The sequence below is a fragment of the Anabas testudineus genome, chromosome 10 (assembly GCF_900324465.2).
Source record: "Anabas testudineus chromosome 10, fAnaTes1.2, whole genome shotgun sequence".
In the NCBI taxonomy this organism is placed as follows: Eukaryota; Metazoa; Chordata; class Actinopteri; order Anabantiformes; family Anabantidae; genus Anabas; species Anabas testudineus.
The window spans coordinates 19,158,056-19,182,389 of record NC_046619.1 but is presented as its reverse complement, the minus strand read 5'-3'; the positions used below and the strand labels follow the sequence as shown (position 1 = coordinate 19,182,389).

General features: G+C 39.4%; 1 protein-coding gene across 2 annotated transcripts in view; it reads left to right on the top strand.

Annotated features, from left to right (window-relative positions):
- The window catches only part of pdgfc (platelet derived growth factor c), a 40,047-nt gene that overhangs the window by 6,343 nt on the left and 9,370 nt on the right, over positions 1–24,334 (top strand). For both annotated transcript variants that reach the window (XM_026357175.1, XM_026357174.1), the window contains exons 2-3: positions 18,028–18,217; positions 22,892–23,069. In XM_026357175.1, coding sequence (XP_026212960.1) covers positions 18,028–18,217; positions 22,892–23,069 — 368 coding nt within the window. The remainder of the gene's footprint in view (positions 1–18,027; positions 18,218–22,891; positions 23,070–24,334) is intronic.

Genomic DNA, 24,334 nt, shown 5'->3' with positions numbered 1-24,334 from the left:
CACCGAAAACAGCTGAGAATAAATCTGGCGACAGATGAAAAAATGAAACAAAACAGCAAAGCTGCAGAGCGTCGAGCTGCGGGGAGCTGCAGAGTCAGGTGAGTCTTTTCTGTGGGTTTGTCACAATAAACAACCTGTTTCACAATACACACATGACCCATTGTTAATATAAGAAAATGACTACACCCACCATCTGGTATGTATGAAATATTTATAATGTGGCTGTAGAAAGTTTGATGGATGGCGTCAGGTTGTTAGTTACAATGGACCAGACTGGCGACATGTTGCCATGGTGTAAAAACCGTCAGAGCAGTGCAGCATAATCAACTTCTCCACATTTGTACTGTATATATTAGTTTAATGAATGACTAAAGAGCCCACAGGCATTAAATGGCTTATTTCCTAATGTAATGTGTATGTCTGTAAATAAAGGTAGTATGAATAAAGTAATCAACCGTCTGAGATCTGAGTGTGGAGCTACAACAACAAAAGGTTAAACCCATACAGTCCTGTTAGAGAGCGCTGACTGTGATCATACAGTAGAACCAAAGTTAATACACAATCTCTTAATCTCCAAATATTAAAGGTTTTTACTTTTTGTGCTGAAAGCATCTGTGTAACTGTGAAAAAAGAAGTGGACATGTATCTATTGACTGGAAATCAGAAGAGGTTAGATAACACAGACTAAATTTAGTGTTACTGTAAAAATGAACGGTAACAAGAAAAGTCGGCCAAATTATTTTTATTGTCTCTCAGAAATAAAAAAAAACATTAGACGTGAAAGATGAACATTAAATGTCTATATCTAGTCCACAAAAGGAGAGGAACAAAGTGAATACCTCAAAGATTAAAATGACGGCTGCGTAGAAGAGTTGCTTTTTTTCAGCAGGCTGTTACTTAACAGACATACCTCTTTATGTTCTCATTTGTATAGCATCTAATCTCTTTCTTGAGTATTGTAATCAGTTTCTTGCTTTTACTGATTACATTACCAGCTCCGTAAGACTGACTACACAACTTTTCTGTAAAGTGCTCATTCAGGCATCAAGCTGATGCGTTCACATGTCAACCACCTGCATGCAGGAGTGTTTGTTTTGCTGTTTACCCACAGATTCTTGGAAAACTTCCCTTCAGATTTTAGGCTTGGACAAATATATTGTTTTCTAAAACAATAAATCATATTGGCATGCTCAGGAGTAATTTGTGATGGGATTAAACATGCTAATAATCTGTTTGAGACAGCAAACAAAGGAGAGGCTGTTGTCCAAGTAACAGAGCAGGTATTGCATTAGATATTATAAAGTGGGTTTGAGATTGAAATCATTTAGAATTCCTTAATGAAAAATAGTAACAAAATTATTGTAACAGCTCAATTGCACGTTAGCGTTGGAGTTTAGTTAAACTTAAATCTAAAGGTTGTATTGAAATGTGAATGAGGCACACCTTTGTCTCAGTAGCTTCCACTGAGGTGGCTGTAAATATGGTTCTTAACCCCAAACTACTGAGAGGACAGTGTCAGATGTCCAGTGGGTGTACTCCCAGGTGTGTCTGAAACTGTGTGAACAGAAATATGTTGGTGAGGAATTACATTAATGCTCAGCAAACATTGCCTGGATAAATAATGTCTTTAAATAAGATTTTTGATGACTCTCCATTCTGTTTCTTATCAGTCTGACTACTGTAGTGGTCTCATTGTCCTGCATCCTTCTGCTGTCCTCCTAAAAGAAACCTACTTGTGGAAATCTTACCAGTTTGCAGATAAGCGTTGTCAGCGAGTTACACCATCAGCTTGGCAATATCATTTCGAATGTCAGTCTTTGTAAATGTTTTACTTGTTCTATAAGAATTTCATTGGCAGCTGTAAAGACTTTCTATGGCCACTTTTCCTCACAAGTAAAATAAATACAGATAAGATCTATAGCATGTTTTTTGCCCCTTTATCTACAGAATGAAATTACTCTAATCGAAAACCAATTCAGTTTCCTTAGCAGAACGACTTAGTGAATGTTATCAACTGCTTCTGTTCAATGACTCAAGCAGCAGCAGTCTGACCAGCTGGCACAGGACAAACAGCTCCGAGTGAGGAAGTCGTCATAAAACGAAGCAAAAACAGAAAAAAATATGAGTCAAGTTCTGCTTCTGAGGCTCCCAGAGCAGAAAATGTACAATATATGCACTTTAACGTCTAAACAACAAACTGTAAAAAGGCTCAATGCCTGACAGACAGAGTAAAGTGTCTGACTAGTGCCTAGTCTAAACATGAAGGGTGGAGTAGTTCTGCCTAAAGTCAAGATTACTTGTTACAGCAAATACCTGTCATTCACTGAGGCAGCATCGTTTCCTTAGTGCTCTGTTTTTTCAGGGCTGATGGTTGTCCTGACCTACTATTGATGCTATGGGTCAAAACATGTCCACAAAGCAAGGTGAGTAGTGTTTTAGCAGCTCTGAAGGAATTAAGGGTCATAAAACTTTACTTCAAACATCAAAGTTGAGCCATCCATCAAAACCACAATCTGTCGCCTATTACACGTATCACAAACTTAAATAAGTTTATTTATTAAGTGGTGAATCTGAATTTGAGTTATAAAATGGTGGTTTATGTGCATTTTTCACTAAAAACTGAGCATGTCATGGCAAGAAAATACATTTATCTCCTATGCTTCAGTATGTTCCAGGAGCAATGAAAGCTTGTTTGATCTACTTTAAGTGCTGGCAGGAATGAATATCATTCTTGTTGCTGCAAAACCGATTCCCTCTAAAACAGAAGTTTCCATTGACAAAGCATTTGGATGAACCTGAGGCTGCAGGGTTTTGAAACGTTGCCAGCATCATCGTACCATTTTTATACAGTGCTCAGTTATCCTGAAAACATTGGTTGTCTTTTAGGGACTAGAATTCCAGCTGGACTTAAAATCTTGGCAGCGAGATGACTTGACCTTGGTAACTGTCTCTGGAGGGCATGTCTGCATAGCTTGGCAGATGTCATCACCTCCTATCAGAGAGGTATTTCAAAGTGTCCTGTAATGACTCTACTCTTCAATTCACTGGGCTTTGTGGGCATCGCCTTGCAATTGACTGACAGGGAGAGTGACCTGGGACAAGTGAGCGAGAATCCCACAGCTGCGTCTTTTATGAAAGAATAAGAGTTTGTTAACATGATATAATAACTTATAGAACCAACTCCAAGCTCCTAACAATATAACTTACTGAGAACAGACTACTACTCTGTTAGTGAACCAGCTTGTGGTGATTATAATATAACTAATCACATCATTGTATGCTAATTGTTTACTTTACACCTCCATTTCTGTCATGAGCCATTTGCACTTGTTTGTATTTGTATCCTCTGGCTTCATGTCTCTAATAAATTGATGTATTCATGTTGTGAATTTATTTTCGACCCAGCATTCCGCAGAAACATTGTAGACGCTGTAGCAATACAGATAGATAGCAAAAACTGCACGGCCTCAGAGGGAATATGTGCAGACACAGCACTAAACAAACTCTAGTGGTTTCACCCAACCACATCTACCTTTCTCTTCATTATGATATGAAGGCTTCCTCATGTGTGAAACCAGGTTACTAGATTGAACAAGTGCAGCACAGAGACATTTCATGGTTATCAAGCACCATCATTAAGCATGCTAATTTTAGAAAGCAATGAGAGTTACTGATGCATGGACAGACTCATCCAGTTAGAATACACCCTCCAGTGCCAGTCCACATATAATATCAACCTATAATTCCAGTCGTTACCAGGACACTAAAAAATGCAAGTAAAAAGTATTTGAAGTCTTGCAGAAGTCAGGTAGATAAAAGCTCACTGGAACAGGACCACACTTCTTCATAGCTACTGAAAGAACAAATATAGAGTGCGTTGACACACTAAGGATTTACAGGGTTGTGTACATGGCCACGTGCTTGTAACGTAGACTTATTTCTCACTGCGTATCTTAATAGTATTAAAATAAAAAATCCACCGTTACGTTCATTTCTTTCTCAGTCAGGATTGTTTTATCATTTTGTTTGTGCTAAACTGTTTAATTTTCTCTTAGATAAATTTTTCACTTGTGTCAGAGATACTACTGCAGCACTGGACTTTCATTTTACCTGTCTGAAATGATGTGCATGTTGGAAGAACTTGCTTTCTTTCCATGCATTGCTCATGTGCTAATCAGCACATCCCAAAGTACCAACATCACTCAGATATTTATATCTCCAAAGTTTGTATGGAGACATTTCTCTTTCTTTCAGTTCCCATTATTAAAAAAACCTGACAATACTAACTCATAAGTCATGCATGCCCATGGAAATGAAACCACCACTGTGTCTTCTTTATGTGACATCTGAGGAGAGTGAGAACAGAACCAGAGGCTGTTAAATGGAGATTTGAAATATCCCAGTTCTAATGCATTTGGGGAGGAAATAAAAAACACACCTGTCCCAGTAATCATCTGTGCAGCTCTGTCCCGTGTTGGCTGGATTATGTCACCTAGCACATGGTGAGATGTGATATACGACGCTATGCCAGTGGCAAAGAGAGAGAGAGTGACCCAATCACACATACTATTTTGAGAATGTATGGCTTTTCCCAAAGCACAAATAGGTTTTTGGTGCAAACTGGATACGCTCTGCCACTTGGATCCCCATGGGACGGTATCCATTTCTACAGCACAAATGGAATGAAAATGCACATTAGCTGTTAGGTCTTATGACTGCCTGGAACGATTTCACCAACTGTGTGTGTGTGTGTGTGTTTGTTTGTGTGTGTATAGCTGTCTGCACACCGAACTGGATCTGCAGTAGCTAAGTTTAATAAAATAAGAATGAAATGTCCTCTTAGTCAAAGCACCTCCTGGGTAATGTGGGATTGTTCTGTGGTACTGAAAAATGTTTTGCCTTGCAGTTACAGGTTCCTACACTGGTATAATGTCTACCGATCGGGAGCGTCACTCTGTTATAAAACTCAATAAAGCTAATACAAAGAGTAAGAAAGTTATAGAGTTAAATGGCCATTCTTTTATATTGTTTGTTTATTGTGATGCACGTCATATCCTGACATTTTGCTAGGCCCTTTTCTACTCCGTACAGCATTGTTTATTGAAGAAGTTTGTGATGAATATAATACAGTGTGTAATCTGTAACTTAGTAGCAGTACGAGGAGTTGTTGTCCTTGTACAGTGTAATAAATAACTTGGCAGCACTGAGTGACTTACTGGAAGAGTGCACTTTATTCATTCAACAGCCCTGTGCTGAAACATGCACACAATTCCAGAAAGACATTTAGGTGCCCATTTATTTTTCACATTTGGTACTCTTGTTACTTGGACATCTAGTTCACTGTTGAAGTAGCAACACCCTTTCTACAAGTACTTGTACTGTGTGCCACTGTGTACCATAAGTAGCTGATTTGTCTTCACGATGCGAACTAATCCCACTTGATTATTACAACTGAAACTGATTCGGGTTGTGTCTGATTGGGTGTTGGTGGCGATGTGGTGATGAGGTGTGGTGAGGTGTGGTGAGGTGAGGATGAAGTCAGTTCCCAGATGTTATGCAAGGTGAGATGAGGCATGCAACATATGACAAATTCAGTCAAGCAGTAAAAATACAGACGTGTTGAAAAAAGATCTGGAATTACACACATGGATTAGATGGTGTAGTCAGAGAATGTCAAACAAGCCCAGAGCTGGAAGCAAACTGATGCCAATGGTTAGGTTTTGTTAGTCTATTTGTGTTCCCAGCCCACCACAAACATGTCATCAGCAACATGTAACAGACTAGTAAGCAGTATGGGGCTTGCTGTGATTTACTGCTACAGTGGAACACATTTTAATTTTACTGATCAGAAACAGCCAATAATAAATGGAGATTCTTAATCCTGGGGGGTTTGGATAGCATTTCTAAGAGAAGACATGTTGACTTGTTGCAGCAAGAAAAGCATCTTAAGTATGGCTCTGCTCCATGAAGGTGTGCACAGTATACACAGAAAACAACTGCTGCTGAAAAAATGTAAGCGAATGAACTGAAAATACCATCCGCAGAGTTTACTCAACACTGTGCAAGAAGTACAGCAACTCACATTTAGTTAATACCACAGTCCTCCGCTTCCCCTATGGAATAACTCTTTGAAGCTGTGTGAAACTGTCCAACCTAAATATTAAACATTTTACTCGTCCTCGTCATATCTCTCTCCAGACTCTGGAGAATCATGAAAGACACATTCTGAATGAGTAATGCTGAGCTAAAGAGAGACTTTGTAAGAAGAGCACGGCAGGTTATCAACCAGTTAGTAGAAAAGGTGTTAGGTCCCCTCTTCCTTCGCCTCCTCATTTCCCCTTGAACAGCATCTCTGGTCACACTGCACACGTCAGCCAGCTGAGCTGAGATGTGAGATTTGTAATTGTCCTGATAATTTACCCAACAATAAGCAAATCAATGATAAATTCATAATTTATTAGAACCTAACTTTACACTTTCTCACACACATGCCAACAACTGGTTGCTTATGTCATAGCCAGTGATTGCTCATTTGAGGAAATGAATTGTTAAGTTTTAGTTGAAGTATTTACCCAGATGTCCGTGACCACTTTCTACAAACAGCGGAGAAAAGGGCCTCTGTTTTGTTACCATTTATCTCAGGAGGCAATTACACGGCTATTATTCCTTAAATGCAGCTTCATGAATATTCATCGTTTCTAAAGATAAAATAGGGCTTTTAGTGGTTGGCTGTGTATTTCCATTTCTTGTTTATGTGCCTGAGAAAAAGACTGCATCAAACCACAGGGTTATGTTTAGAGGCAAATGGACACAGATGATTGAGAGGCTTTTTTATGAGCAGTTAGAGAGAGTCAAAGAAGAGTGCTGGGAGGATATTTGTCAAACAGTGGACATTCAGAGGCTTAATGACCTGTGTAGACTATTAAAAATGCCAACTGGGTGCTAAGTGGTTTGTATTTCAATTTATTTGTCATTTATCAAACCATTCCCCAAACAGCCACTTCAAAATGAGACCCACTGAGTTTGGTTACATTACAGAAATCTTCACAAGATATTAGTCATGGGGAACTGTGTTTGTGGCTGTGCAAAAGTGACTGAAGGACTGACGAGGGATGCTGACAGTTTATGTGCATAAGGAGACGTTAAACTTCAGCCTGTGCAATGAGGGGCTAATGGTTTGATAAGCTGCAGAGCTGCAGTGGCTTAAATAGTGGCTTAACACACCACTGAGTTTGTACGATGTGAACAAATCATCATCATATTTTTCTTATAATGTTCCAAATGTCAAATACTGATGTTTGCCTCCATCATATAAACACAATTAGCTCAAACAGACAACCACTGATTGTCAGTGAATCCACAGCACATCCGATTCAGTTATCATGTAGTTTCACTTCATTCATTAAATCTCACTTTGTGCTTATTTCATTCTAAATGTGTTTTTCAGATTTATGTATTTATTTTGTCTAAACAATCACTGGGGAGCGACAAATCCACCCAATCAACATCCCACAAGCTGAAATAAACTGAGTGCAGTAGAGCAGTTTACATTTGCCACATCAAGCAGACAAACAGAGCTCTGGAAAAAATAAGAGGCTTCTGCAAAATAACTTGTTTCTCAGGTTGGGTGAAATGAAATGAAATTGTTTTATTATTTGTCCTAAATACTGAATTAAAACTATTGTGACTGAGAGCACACATTTAAAGGAAGTGACAACACCCTAAATAATGAAAACTATGCAGTATTTGCAGAATTTGAATAATTCTAGACATAACGATTTCACTAAAGAACATTCAGAAATCAGTATGCGTTGGAATAACCCTAATTTGCGTTCACTGCTCTCATGCGTTTTGGCGTGCTCTCACACTCCACACCAAAAAAATCAAACAGGATTCATTTGATCACCTAATCAGTACCTCATGAAACAGAATTTAATGTGCAGGTTAAGGACTTTAATAGACATTGGTATGGAATTATTGCAGTGGTCTCTTATTGTTTTATGTTTGTCTACAGCTGTGTGAATATCTTGACTTTTTTTATGGCAGGATACGTGAATATGTTCCAGGAATTCAAGGCCAGTTATTTTTTAATTTTTTGATTGGATAAGCTTCAATTAACAATTTAAATAATAGCAATAACACCAGTGTACCGCTTCTGTGACTTCATATTGTAAGATTACTAAGATTAGTCAGAATAAAGAGGCAGCTGGAAAGACTCAAGTGAGGATTTTGAGGTTCAGTTTACTAATCATAATTTGTCTTTCCAAACCTGTATGCCCTCTAATCTAGTGCATTGTTTTAAGACAGTGCTGCCATAGTGGTTGAAATACTAATCCTTTGGAAGCCCTTGGATGAATGAATCCACATAGAACTGCTCTGTGAGCAACATTGCAATTATACAGTAATTGTATTCCGTTCTTGTGGGAATTAACCTGGAGACACTAAGTCACTGCCCTCACCTACAGACGTTTCCCCTCAGAAACATTAATTTCCCCATTTTCTAATCCTCAAATTGCTACTCGTGTCAACTCTGAGCATCCAGGTACAAACTTGCTTGGTTTAGCAAAGCCAAAGTTATTTTGCTGGGATGTATGCACAGATATGGTTCCCTGGAGATTTCAGGACATGCTTCTGGTTTTGGCATTGATGGTAAAAAGTCAGGGACTGGGTGTATGGGTACACGCTAGTGCTGTGGCGGGAGCAACAGACCTGTATGTGTGTGAACGAGAGCAGGATGTTACAGGAAATGAGCAGTTGTGCACAGCAAACCCTCCCTTGGTAAATAGAGGTTGAAAGGAATATACTTTCATTACCCTCAGTTCTGCACTGCAGCTCCTCTTCTTTAAACAGCTGGGCCAAAAGGTTACGAAGTCTTGGTGTAGTGGCAGTAATTAGAGATCCAGGGAAACCTGGTTAAATACATCAGTCTGTATGTGGATGCCGGGCCTGAAGACTGAAGGAGATTTTTATTCTTAAACTGACACAATTAAATCTGTCTTTACTTGTCTTGTTGTATGAATAATCATTTATTTTTTAAACATTAAATAAAAGTAATGAATAAGAGGAGGAAGATGTGTGAAGATAAGTCAACTGAGTGTGTGTGAATCTGGCTGTAGTTGCAGACTAAGCTTTACTCAGATTCCAGCACAGATTGTGGTCCCTGATTCATTAGAAATCATTAATTAAAAACATTATTGACCTCTCCAACTTATACATTGGAGATTTGAGTGTTTCTGTTTCAGAGCAAGGGAGCTACAAAGTGGATTGTGATCAGCTATGTTCATTGCAAAACCTGCATCTTTGATCACTCTTAATCGCAGTGTCTGGATGTGGTACAGCAAAGCTGTCCTCCAATCTGGCTCGCCGCAGATCAAACTGTAATTTTCTCCAAACATCCAGCTGCCCAGCTTACAGATGTGGCTACAAAGCAGCCTGGAGCTGCCGTCCACAGCTGTGGAGAGAAATTTTAAAAAGACGTGGTTCATCTGTCAGCACCTGGTTTTCTGCCAGCAGGGTAAGTTAAGCCCATCTCCCAGTGTTTGTGAGAAACATCTCAGAGACCTTTTTACCCTTTTTTTAAATCCATCCACTTAACGGTAATTAAGTTTGATAGCAGTCTGACTTTGACAGCTGACAAGGAAATTGAAGTTGATCTAGGAAATACTGCATTGATGAAGACACAGGGCTTGACTGGCATTTTAAGCATTTAAGTTTGTAACATGATCGATTTGTGCATATTCATTTTTAGTTCTTTATTGAAAGCATTGATATTTGTTGTGGTTTTTCTTGGTTATTTCTGTCCTGGAGAGCAAGACAAATATAAATATAGCTTCAAATGCAATATAGACCAGCAAATCTTCATTTAAATAATGAATACTTTCAGATTAGATTAGATTAGATTAGATTAGATTAGATTAGATTAGATTAGATTAGATTAGATACTTGTGTATCTGTAAATATGTTGCAGTAGCCATTGAAAAATACACATCTACACACATCTGACAGAACTAGACAATTGTCAAGTTGCACCTTAAGTCTGTGCAGTTGTACATTGCGGTAATGTACAGGTCATTTGTACAGGGGGATGGCTGATGGCAGGAATGACGTCCTGCACCTTTCCTTATCACAGCGGAGCTGGAGAAGTCTCTGACTAAAGCTGATCTGCTGTTCGATCAGCAGGCTGCGGAGAGGACGACTGCAGAGTTGCCTGAAATGTTCTGTAGATGACAGGACTCAGTGTTGTACTGATGGGTGAAGAGGACAGTCCTCTGTGCCTCTCGGTGCGCCTGTGCTGCTAATCACCTGCTCTGCAGCTGGAGCACATATATGATGGCATGATCCCCTCCAACCTGGGAGCGATAGGCGAACTGTAGTTGGTCTAAAGATGTTTCAACCTGAGGCCTCAAATGGGTCAGTACCGGCCTCTCCAGAACTTTCAGGACATGTGAGGTGAGGGACAATTGGCCTGTAATTATTTATATACATTTCAACATGATGCTTTTCAAAGTTTCAGCACATGCTACTGTCTGGAGCTGGTCAGCACAGACCTTCCAGACTCTGGGGCTGACTCCATCAGGTCCTGCAGCCTTATTTTGGTTCAGCCTCTCTACCTGGCTGCTGGAAAATGACAGATGGCTGAGGGGAGTGGGAATATTTGAGGAAGGAGAGGAGGGTGATGGCAAAATCCCATTTTCCATGGTGTCCCCAGTGATGGGTGTGGTTCGGTGGCAGTCTCTCATTTTCATTGCTGGAGGGGTGTTGGGGGGTGGCAAAGGAGACATGATAGGTGTGCTGTCTCTCATATTCACTACTGGAGATGTGTGGAGGTGGCAATGGAGATGTAAGAGATGAAGAGAAATCAAAATATTTTCACTTTGAGTAAGATCTACTAACAGTATAATAATTGATTGGAATTGCTAATGCACTAAACAGAATACATGAAAGAAACTGATCTCACATGTATTTATACCTCACTTTATGACAGATTTTGGTGCTGATTAACATATCTAAATCCAGGCTTAGGGGCTTAGACAAAGAATCCTTAAGCGTCAACACAAATAGACGGCAGTAGTGAAAAGACTGACACTCAATCTTCCTTTCTCTAGATGCCAAACACAAGTGTGGGCACTAATTAGAGGCTCTGAGGAATCATTCAAGCGGGAACCATTGTAACCTGAGGAGGATCTGTTGTGTGGTGACAAGTTTCAGTCGGTGCGCTGGACATGGCCAAAGCCTGAGGGGTTGAAAGGCTTTGGTGTGTGTGTTTTTCACAGAGCTTCACATGTGCTTGCACACCACCTTACAATTCCTATCATTAACAGCCTGCAGCTGTGGTTTTAGAAAACCTTATCGCAATATGTAATCATTTCTCAGATAACACACTGTGCATTGAATTAGGGATATGTTTCATAGCAGTTCTAGACGTTAAATACTTGAGGCTTGAGGGCTTCTCGTGTTAGTCAACACAGGCTATTTTTATGGGATCTTGGTTTTTACTTTAATTGTTTTCCAACAACTGTGACTTAAGTTTAAGGCTCATTTCTTTTTTTGGATGGTTAGTCTATGTTATATTCACACTATGGTGAACAATGATACTGTTTACAATATCGTTCAATCATTTACTGTTTTAGCAGTTAATATTCGAGCAATAGATACTCTGCCATTTTGCAATTGCATATTTCGTTGGTGTTTTCCAGAACGTTCCCTGAGCCGCTTTACTGGATATGCTATGCAGTACATATGTTTGAGATCCCTGGGGATCACTCCTCATTAGGAGTAGTCTGGTTTAGGCAAATGTAAGCATATGGCTGCTATGGACCTTCTGACGAAAAGCTGTAGATAGAATGTGACACACACAAACTTGTAGTGTCTGGTAGGATCAGGTTGGGCCATGAACTGATCTGCAGATGTTTTGCCTCTGCAGCAGGTGTCAACAGATGTCACTCCTTTCCACCGGTGAACAGGCTCACAGCAAGGTTAAACAGAGACCACTGCATGAAAATGGAACATTTCATTACAGGGATCAATAAAACACCATATTATAATGCCATGACACAGCAAAACCAAAGGGGTTCAGCTCTGTCAGTACTGGAACTGATTACATTTTTTCTGACCTTTGACTCCTTCCTTTAAAAAAGTTTAACAGGTCATAACTGTTCACCTGTTCGGTTGATGACAGGAACTGGTGTTTCAGAGGTTTAACAAGTGAAACCGAGACATGAAGAAACTTTATCCTGGAGGAAGTGTCAATTAGTCTGATGTGTGGATTGTTTCACCTTTGTTAATGTAAAAAAATGAAGTTTTGGGGTTAAACAGCTTTTCAAATAGCTCTGGTTGCAGTTGTAGGTGACAGTGTAGCTAGGATTAGTGAGCCCCCTAGAGGACCGGGGTCTAACTGCATTTGCACACTCTTCATCCCCAAGAGCTCTGCTGCTGCATTTTTCATGACATACTTGGTAAAATATCCAACACCAGAATGCAAATAAAATATCTTTGGAATTTAGACCATGGATATTTACTTGTCAGCTACAGATGCATTGGAGCCGTGACTTGGCTGATGACAGTGATGGGGCTTCTCTCCAAGCCAAGCAATAACACGTACATTAGCAAGATTACTATCATTGTTTTCTCAGACAGTGGAAAAAGTGACCAATGTTGTTTTCTTTTGTAACTTTGAATAAGTGAGTGTTGTAGAGGTTGGAGCTTCAGTAGATTAGACAATATTTGCGATCGTTGAGTGATCAACATTTCCCACACAACCACATTATTTTTTAATGGTATGATAGATTAGCATGGTATGTTTCAGCCCCATTTTTCCTGATCTACTGCAAACCCAAAAGCAATAAATATCCTAAACAGCGTTAGGAATTTACTGCACCTGTAGTAACCACTGCACCATCTTAATAAGCAACAGATGTCTGAGCGATTGCATCCAACATGAAACGCATGCACTGAAAAAAGGGAATTCTTTGTTGTGTACTGTTTTTCACCGGACTAAAGTACCTTTTTCTCTTGTGCTTAGTGGTTTGCATCCATTAAGATCAAAAGGTAACTGGGTTGAAATTAAAAACAATTTGGTTTTAGTGTCACAGTGACTCAGCTGTCAATTACCAGGCAGGAAATAGCTGTCGTGAATGGTTATCTTTGATGCATGAGGCTGCTGGGAAAACAGTGTAACAGACCAATCTTTAGCCCATAATGTGTGAAAATAATAATTTGGCCAACTTATTGAGAAAATACATCCCCTGCGGCAGTGTAATCCACACCACTTTGAGTTCAGTTGGAAATTTATACTCATTTTTTGTTTTAACTTTTAGTCAGAACCAATTGAAAGGGAAAATAATAGCTACCCCCTTTAAAGGAAATCTTGTCTGACCTCATATCTGAAGTGCAACCAGATATATTTATTGCCTTCCTAGTACTGAATAGTAGTGTGACCTAAATGTTTCTTATTTTACAGAAGAAAGCCAGAGTTGTGTTTACTGTATTACACAATATGACCACCAGATAAACTCCAAAGCTAAGGGCAGATAAGACAGTCTGATAATGCAATATTATACATGTATATATTATAGATTAAATATTAATGTGGTGAGCCTAAGAGGGGTGTGAAGTAAATGTTGTTTTCTCCTTTCGTTCTCTTTTAAAGTGAAACACGCAGAGGTCTCGACAAAGAGCTGTTCTCATTAGTTCATCGTTGCTTGAAGGCATCAAATATTTATTAATGTATATCTGTATATGAATACACATATGCCTTAGTGTGTGGGTATGCATGCATGCGTGTGTGTGAGTGTGTGTGAAGAGGTGGTGATGTATGTGATGCATCTGCTCTACCATGTGGTCACTGTACAACCTTCTGTTTTCATTATAATTGTGTGTATGATACATTTTGAATCCTGTAATATGTTTTATTGTCACCATCACTAGTAGTGCACTAAGTACCAATAGTAGTAGTGTTAATAGCTTTTTGTGCACTAATAGAATACTGTGCACACATGTACATGGCTCTCCCCAATTTTGTTTTGGCAGGGGAAAGGTTAATGTTTAACAGCATGAACGGTTCACCCACTAATGTGTGAACAAAGCACAATGGCTGCACTGTATAGGCTCCTATTTATTCAGAGTCACTTCCTCCCTTAATAGTCGGCTCTACTTTCCTCACACAGGAAAAAAGTAGGTCAAGGAAAAGTCATGTTTGAGGTAATTCACTCTAGGGGTCTGCTTCTCTGATCATTGGATGACATTGGTTAACCCCGAGAGTGAGGTCATTTTCAAGGCAAAGTTACACCCAGAATCCGGCCTGACTGGTAGCGTGTCTGTGCATTTTACAGTACACAGAGGGCAAATCAGAGAAAGAGGATATCAATGGGAAGGTTAAAGAGAGCGAAGCATGAAAAGACAGTATTGTTTATTTTTTTAAAAAGCATAAAAGCTTCAAGATAAAAAAAAGAAGGAGGCTAGTTCATGGATTTTGTTTTCATCAAATATTGGTTTTCAGCTCCTGAAGACTTTCTGCTTTAATGCAAGTGAACAAAAGATCTGCAGCAAAGAACCACTTGGACAGTTAATTCTGGAGCTTTACGCACAACGATATGAACCAAAGTTGGTAATACAAGCAAAATTCCCTCCCACCTACAGCAATTACTCGTGATGAGTGTGTAAGGATTAAGCAGGATATTTGCCGACGTTTTGGATTAAGCGTGATTTCATCCATGCAGATCTCCGGGATATCTTCTCATCAGCACCTAATGCTTTCATGTCAAGGCATTTTTAAAAAAATCTTTTCACCTTTTCTCTGAAACTCCAAACTCAGACTTCCCTTTCAGATTCTCCACTAGTTATAGTATCAATAAAGAGGTTTTTCTATCAACACTAAATGGAGTCGCCCACAATATTATGCACAAAGACAGATGTGTAATATCTAATATGTTTGTGCCAGTACTATATGTAGCATAAACCTATAACTACACACGCAAAACAGCATGTGTGGAATCATATATTAAGGAGTCGCATACCCTTTTCTACTTTATTCATTGTGTATTTTATGAGCCTGTATGTTACAACCCACAGTAATGGAGATGTAATTAAAAACACGTCACTGAGATGGAGAGCCAAGCCTCAGTAGCATGAAAGCTATCGGCTTGTTTCCTCCTGAGCCAGCAAATTGATATAAAACTGTCAATCAAACCTAGTTTGTTGCAGCTACTTGCACCACAGATTAAAAGAGCAATCAGCCATTTTTTTCCATTAACTTCTGCAACAACATCAAAGACATATTGACCGGAGGAGCAAAATGTTAGGTGGATTTATAAGACTAGTATCATGATGTTATTAACTCATCAAAAGGGCAAATATGGCCTTAAGCATTTTTTTTTTAATCCAACTACTTTGTGTACACAAGGAGCGCATATATGCTTTACACAATGTCAGATTTGCCAGGAGAATGTGGTCTTTATTTGGTAAGATCGTTTATACTTGAGGCCAAACTCTTCACACAGTTGTGAAAGAGCCTGTTCATTGAGAAGTCATGCCTGGACTTTGTTTTTCTGGCACAATGTCATTCCGCCTGTTCCCACCTGGCTCGCCACCAAACCCAAGTGAAAACATCAAAGTGATATCTGCAATCTGGAGTAATGATTTTTTTTAATAAGTGTCTTTGTTATTTTATTTACTTACTCTATTTGATGGACATAATTAGTTGTGGTGACAAGAAAGGAAGTCCGGATGTCATCACGTTGCATCTCGATAACAAGTTTGGTTTTCATTGTGAAAAGTCTGACCCCCTCCTATAAACAACCAAAAAACAAAAGGAAATGAAATGTATCCTTAGGAATAAGCAGTATATTTAGTGAAAGGAAGGTTAAATATTTGCTCAACTAACTCAACCTCACTGACATAGGTTACTACAGTATATCATGTATAATTATATATATATATATATGTTTATTTATTATAAACAGGTGAGTGTTTTAAACCATTGCTGAGGAAAGAATTGAGAAAAAAAATTGTCTTTAAAAAGCTCCACATGCTAATAACAACTATAACTTTCACACTTTGTTAAAGTCTGTGCCTGCTCATTAACATATGCTAGCCCACATTATAAACAGCCAAGATTTTGTCTTTACCTTTTCAACAAACCTTTAAAATAATGAAGGGCTCTGTGCTGGTTTCAGTCTCTGCTGTGATCTTGCAGCTCCTGCAGTTTAGGCTCCTGATTGTCCCATTCAGTGTAGCATCTACATATCTGATATTGTAAATATATATCAAAGAATTTTTGCTAGTGCAGCATTATAAGTGGAACATGTGCTGGAACATGCACAGTGACCTTTGCCATTACAGGAGCTACTCTGCTGTGAGGGTGATGGTTTTATTAGTCTGTGGAGCTGCTGCTGTGCCCATGTGGATGTAATGAAGAAACATGTCACCCAGTGATGTGCTTTTGATGAAGAGGAATAATCTAAATCAGCTTCTACATTTGGTTGGTTATGGACCTATTTGTTTGCAGAATCAAAGCCACTTCTGTTTTTAGTCTTTTTACAAGATTTAATAACACAAAAGTGTAGAAAATAACTGTCTGTATTAAATTATAAGAAGGTCAGACAGTGCTCAGCTGAAGTTGGTTTCCCTCACTCATTTCCAGTGACCACTCCTTCAGATAGATTTGTTGTCCTTGGAGCCGTCATGAGGAACTCTTGCACTGGAACTGTTATTTGCCATTATACAGGGTGAGCGCATGGCACTAACCTAACCTGTCTGTATTTTTGTTTCTATTGCAAGCAAAAAACCTCAGAATGAATTAGGGCACTGGGTATGAATCACATCCTTAAATCAAATTTATGGCAAAATAAAGGGTAATCAACCTCAAAATGTGTTTCAAATATAAATTTGCCCATACAAGCTGCACTGGGGAAACAGTTACTCATCAATTTAATGCACTAACAAACTTCCTTCTCACACACTTCTAAACCCATGCTGGTTCCTCTGATGGCTAGACGAATTGGTTTATGAATACTGCATGGTCATGAGTAGTACAGAACTAAATACTGTTTAAACTGATGACTGAGTGTAATGTCTGAGGTAGAAAGTCACCAGTGTTGACATAAGCATGTTGTTAAGATGACATTTGATCAGTTATAAATAGACTTGAGACTGAAGTTTGATGTATTACATGTAGAATCATATTAAGTATTCAGTACAGGGTTTGGTTGCCTGTCTGTGAACTGTATTTCAATTCAGGCATTATAAATCTACTACTGTATACATCCTTACGTTGATTAAGTCAGCTTGTTAATGAGAAATTAGTTGACAAATTAGGAATTGAATAGGATTAGAATTGTGTTCAAAGCCAAATTTAGTTTTGTGTATTTTCTTTTATTTATTATTTATTATTAATGATAAATGTAGCTTTAGGAAACGACTGCATGCTGATTTTGATTGATTAAAATATGAAAATAGCCTGATTTTCTCTTTTAACTGTGATGTTTTGACCCTTGGAATTAAAAATGGTCTTCAGGATGTTGTCATTTTAATGATCATGAGGCTCAGGTGGAAGTGTCTGGCAATTTTTCTCCTGAAGGTGACAGCAGGGCCTGATGGAGCCTGGAGTGGCTGAGTGACAATTTTTGTCAATGTGATTAAATTTCTGCAGCTGCTGGTCCCAGTAGGCATTGATGGCTTTATGAGAGGACCTAGGGGAAACCCATCAGCATCCTGCTGGAAGTGCTCTGCAACGACTTAATGTTGTAATGTAGGTTAATGAAGGCAAGATAACAACAGCCAATAAAAGACAACATGATAATGAAATATGTGGGTGTTTGATTGTAAATTTATTTAGTTTAATTTTAGACTATCTTGGTATTCATGTTTCATTCTGTGACGCACTGCTCTATGTGTGACTCAGCTACTAATCAAGTTTAGTATGATGTATGCTTACACGCTATTATATCATGCAATCAATAATAATTTAAATTATATCATTCAAAACATACAAACTTTTCTTTTTGTTTGTTTGTATGTTTATTTTTTTAGGAGTGCAAGATTCCCAGGAGAAGGTCCTAACAGTGTCTGGAGAGGGAATGGTCCACAGCCCAGACTTCCCCCACACTTATCCCAGAAATATTGTGGTAGTCTGGAGGCTGGTGGCACCCAACAATATGAGGATCCAGCTCACCTTTGATGAGAGGTTTGGTCTGGAGGACCCCGAGGATGACATATGCAAGTAAGATAACAGATGCTACTACACAAATACCAGAATCTCTCAACTATTTCTTCCTATTGTAAAATATCTGAATTTTTAAAAGATGTTTCTGTCGATTCTTTGTTCCTGTTAGTATCCTCCAAAGAGGTTTCCTGTTATTTTTCAGATTTCAGCTAATGTACCAAACTCCAAAAAAGTTCACTTCGAAAGAAAATAGCATTTAGAAGTAACATGTGCCGTGTTTCATTACACACTCCCTTAGCTTTGTTTGGCCAACTCACCTCAGATGATTCTTCCCCAGTTAGAATCTGAGATTTGTGTTGGTGGGAGGTAAAGCTGTGTCCTGCCTGTGTTGTTGTCTTTATCTTTAAAGATTTAGAATCCGAATGTGGTCATTTGTTAAATTGGCTTTGGTCTGCTGTGGCGGCTCGTGAATATTGAAAACCCAGCAGGAGAGTGATTTGTTTTGCCCAAGACAGCCTGATGACGTGGTTCAGAGCACCATATTTTATTTGATGTAGACAATATTTTTAGCTCCTCTTGTGATTATGTGTTCCCCATTGAACACACACACACACACACACATATATATAGTACATCCTCTACTTTATTCAGGAGCCTACTTTCCATTACTCTGTGCCTCTGTTGCCTTTCTACTTAAATGGGGATTCCAAGCAGCATCGATCGATTCCCTCTGTGCATTATGCTCAGTGCTCTGCTGTCAATATGTCACAACTGGCTGGTTAGCATGGACGGACCCCAGTGAGTGGAAGGAGGAGAAGAGCTGGGGGAGGGTGACACTACTACTCATTCCTGGGGAGCCCCCTAATGGATGGCAAGGTGAATAACAGCAGCAGCTCTCCACAGAGCTGACAGTTTGAAGTTTGGATGTTTAACATGGCAGCGATTGAACGTTTGAACATTTAGAGATGATTCAGTATGCTGTTGTTCCAGCAGCAGTTCCTGGACAAGCAAGTCTACTGATCAATGAAGTCTCAGCAGTGCTGACTCTGATTCTGGTCTGATGAGAGATGACTTACAGCTGATTCAACTGTCTAAAGTGCCATAATGTGCTGCTCTTCAGGACTCATGCTTCTGTTCCACATTATACTTTCTGTATCAGCTGTTGTCTGAAAAACTAAAAAAGAAACTGTGTGTGAGTGCAGGTAATTTGAGCCCCCCCCCCCAGCACATCTCTGATGTGGGCCGGGTCCATTGACAAATGAGGTTTGCGCTGCTGTCAAAATTCTGTTAGGGAAAGTTCCACAGTGGGGCAGGGTGCAGACTGACAACTTTTGTGTCGTCCTGCTTTTACAAGACTGCACTAGTCTGTGTCCTCAGGGAGAGGGGTGAGAGACAATAACAACATCCTTTTCCAGGGTCAAGCAAGTCATCGCCACGTCTACCACTCTAACTCTTACATTTTTCATTCTCCTCGCCCCCCCCCTCCCTCCTTCAACTGAGGCCCAACAGGTTTTGATCAGATCCCAAGATACACACTCTTGGCAGGGTTGGCAGACAAATGAATGCAGCATGCAATCACAAGCAGAAACAGACACACATTCACAAGTCTATCTATTTTTCTTTTCTCTCACGCTCTCTCGCTCTTTCTTTCTCAAACACAAATTGCCCCACGTACACACACTTGCATACGGTGCAGAAGCCTCTGGCCTAGTCTTCATATCTGCTTTACTTGTTGTGTGTGTTTAAAGATTCACAAGCGTTCCCTCTGGACCTTCATTCTCATAATGCCACGGCAAAAAACATTCATGCACAATGCATGCTGCTCTTACACTAGTGTTACTGCACAATGTGATGCAGAAAGGGCTGTAATCTCCTGTCCAGTAATTCACAGCAATGGCTGGAGATAAAACAAACAACAGTGGGAGATGTGTTCAGCTCTGGTAGAAAGCCTGGAGCGAGACGTCTTTGCTAAGATGAGAGGGAGGCTGTGAAGTTGATGCTCATCTGCTATTCTGTTTGTCTATAGCACGATGAAAAACATTCTTACCAAATCCACTGAAGGAGAGGCATATTGGAGGGGGGATTGGCCTTGCTGCTGGTTGGCATGGCAGCAGAGTCGTGCTTGACAGCTCACAGACAGGACTGTTCTCAGAAAAGCATTTTAGGGTCTTTGCCTTCAGTCTGAAAGGAGATGACTGAAAAACTGTGTTTGTGTTGCTAATCTGCGTAATCTCCGTGGTAGATATTGTACCTATTAATAATGTAGAGCTATGTAGAAGACAGCTTTGTGAATATTAAACACAGTTTCCTTGCAGTGTGCGTGAAGCTCATTCTCTCTGGTAGGACCGTATGCGGTGTAAGATTCCTCCGTTATTCACTGTAATCGTACATACAGTTTGGTTTGTATGTCAGTGCATTTGTAAATCGGAGAAACTGCTGTTCGACATGGTGATTCTGAACACATGGGGATGTGTAATGATCAGGACGTCCTGCATTATTGATGAACCATCTGTCAAAGTGCAGGAGCTGTCTGAATGCTGATTTTTACAGCGGAAACTTCTTTTCACAGATCTCCATCAAAACAGAGAGAGGCTAAACTGATATTTTATCCTTTTCCAAAATAATTTCATGCCTTGATTCATGATTTGACTCAAGATTTGTTGCTGAACATTTGTACATTTAAACATTGAATGCATGCTTTTGCAAACGAACAGTTTCACTTTTTCCCAATTTATTTGTTTGTGCAGATTTTAAACTTCCTGTATAATGTTTCAAATGAAAGTCAGCGGAGTCAGTAGATTTATCAACCCCCCCCTCCACTTCAGTTTATTTAACATCATAGAAAAGCCATTTTTAGTCTTGCTTATGTCTCTCCATGTTGTTTTATTGAAACCAGCATGAACAGAACCTCTGAAGCCTGTGCAAAATGTAAACAATGTCCTTCAAATCCAAATATCCGAATTGGCAGTGCTGAATGAGAGGTTAGCGTGCCTGTTGACGCAAATGGCAAAGTCATTAATGCCAGACTGTGAAGAGTCAGTGAAACAAGGCTGTATTGAATTCAGTGCAGCCACTGGTTACACACACAGGTATAAATAATAAAGGTTGAACTCCTGAACTGCATGTTTTAAGTGCTGAGGTTGGATGTTGTTAGCTTTGGCACACCAAAGGAGTCTGGAGCATGGCCATATGCTTCTGCACTTCATAATGTTTACTGGTATTATGGGCTGGCAGGGTGGCCACTGGAGAGAGAAGGACTGTCATGGAAGGGTCGCAAAGCTTGATCCCTGCAACAAGTGGCTCTTTAATTTAAATGTTTCTCAACTTAGAAATTGAGAGTTAATGAGTATTTTACTGTGTGACGTTGTTAAATTAATTAATTAAATTAATCAAAACTAGCATCTATGTTTCTTGTTTTCAGACAAATGTTTGATTATCTGTGATTATCATTATGTCTGGAGATAAAAAGCAAATCTGTGTAAGAAGTATAAATTAATCTGAAACTTCTCCTACTGATACATGAATTAGTATGTTTTATCTCTCTAAAAAGCACTGTAGATACAGACCAGGGGAGGAGGTCACACAGACACGAGGAGATAATCCATGGGTGATATGTTGGGGTGTTTTTGCCTTATAAGGTGACCACAGCCATGCAGACAGTGAGGGGTTAAATGGATGACAGCTGTGGTGTACATGTAAGGTTAAACCTAAACTTAGATAGCATGGCGTGTTTTTCATCTGTCATACATTCTGGGGATCCTTTTCAGAGAACTACCAACAACGCAAACGCAACCCTTTCTCCAAAAGTCTCGAATGAATCCAGAGATGATTCATCACACAAAGTTGTTCTATTGTGCAGATCACCAGCAGTTCTCAAAAATGCAAAAATAATTAGCATGACTGTTGAAGTCCAACTACATGTACTGTTTCTGTGGTCATCAAAGAGGAACTGCTGACAGTCAAAATGGAAATGAATTTCAGACAGACAGACAGACATGCAATGGATGACATAGTAAAAGTTAGGAAATAAAAGGACATAATTGCAGAATTTTTTTGCTAAATTCCACCACAGAGGTATTTGTATTGCATTTTTATGTCCACATTGATAGCTAAACGTAGAAGTCGGTCTTTAATGAACATGGACATTTTTGATTTACTACAACTGGGAATGGGAGTCAAACATAAGAGGCTGCAGCTCTCCAACAATCAACATGCAGCAGGAGAACAAACTCACAGTTTAATTAAAAACTATATTTCACTGACACCTTGCACAGCATCAGTGTTGTAGGTCAGTCAGAAGCTGCATCAGTGGACATTATCTGAATTATCTAAACAGTAAGAACACCTGGTTATGCTGCGTCAGCCAACCTGAGACCACTCTCACTATTTATTCATTTAATTCAGTTATTAAATAACCGGATGAAATCTTATATCTCACTACTGAGAAACTTCAACCTGTTGTTAAATATATTTACTTTCATTTTCTTTTTGTAATTAGGTTAAACCTTTATTTCCTCAGGGACCTTCACTCATATTAACCTTCAAAGAAGCAAAGCAGAGACGTGCAAAAGGTGTTGGCAGATTTGTAACAAGCAAAAATCAAATCAAACAACAACTAACATGCATAATAAAGCTCAAACTAAGACTGACGTAGGTGGAAGTTGTGGTATAATGAAGACAGTGGGCCACATGACCAGCCCTTAATAATCTCTTCCTGCCTCATTTCACCAGGTACGACTTTGTAGAGATAGAGGATCTGACTGAGAAGACCATCCTGGGACGTTGGTGCGGGTCACAGTCGGTATCTACTCAAACCTCCAAAGGCAGTCAGGTCAGGATCCGCTTCGTTTCTGATGAGTACTTTCCCTCTGAGCCAGGATTCTGCGTTCGCTTCTCCCTTGTGCCTGTGGTAAGTACTCGCTCAGCAGTCAATAGCTGAAATGCACTGTGAGTAGTTGAGGGGTGTGAGTTTTTTAATTACTCTGTAAAGTTAAACTCAAAGGATTGTAAGGGGGTAATGGGTTGGGGGTAGGGTATACGTGGGTGTTTAGGGTATGAAGTGCAAATTCTTTTATCAATTTCTATTTCATACTTTATGTATTATAAGTAGTCTTACGTATTATTCTTTCTGTCCCTTGTACAACTCCTAAATAAAGTGTCTTTGACTTTCTCCTATCTCCTAAATTCACATGGCAACAAGCAATGTCTCCTTCTGTAAGAACAATTAAAATAATTTGCCTGTTGCATAACATGTCCTCTTAATTTGCAATCATCGATTCCGTCTTTAGTGCTCCTGAGTTTTTAAGCATCATTAAGCATCTGGCACCTGCATCATTTATTTACTTAAGAAGACGCACACAAACCGAAACATCTACAGTAGCATGTCACATATGACATTTTCTCCAATGGACCCTGGAATACATCAGTTAATACACAACAAAATCAGTTTCCGCCCCTGTATTTTTTATTTCACTGTGGTTTCCACCTCTAAACAGCTGCAGTTTCCCAATTACTGCTTGTATACAACTGTATTCTCTCTGAACTATACTACTGTAGCTACAGATCCAGTCTGATGTGTCTGACAGATGAGGTGTCTCGGTGTCACTGATGGTGTTGCTTCAGACTAAAGTGGAAAAAAATAAGTGGCTTCACGTTCACAAAGAGGTGTCTTGACCCTCGAGGGGATCCATTCAAGCTCCTGAAATGAAAGTGGGAATTAAGAGATGAAGGAGCTTTTTGTGAGGAAAATTGCCAGGCTGCTGTCTCTCATGTTCATGTGTTTTTACAGTACCTTATTTCACGAAGATACATTATTTCAGTCTATACTCACACTGAAATATATATCTAATAACAAAAATCAGCCGGCCTCTCTGTCTGCTCTGGCTTGTTATTTCTCCTTTTCACTTGTTTTGACCTGTGACAGAGACTATAATGGCCAGTTTCATCCACCACTAATCTTTGTTCCTATTCACCTTTTATACACATCCACTGTGATTTACAGAGGAGTGTGTGCACAGCCAAAGCTTAAACTCATTCAGCACCAGTTTCTCTGAAGACAAAATGTGTCCAAACCGTAAGGATTTACAGTGATAATGCACTGTATGCATCCTGTTTAGTTTCACTTTCAGCTTGGCGTCATATTCATGTTTTCAGACAACTTATTTGCTCTCATTC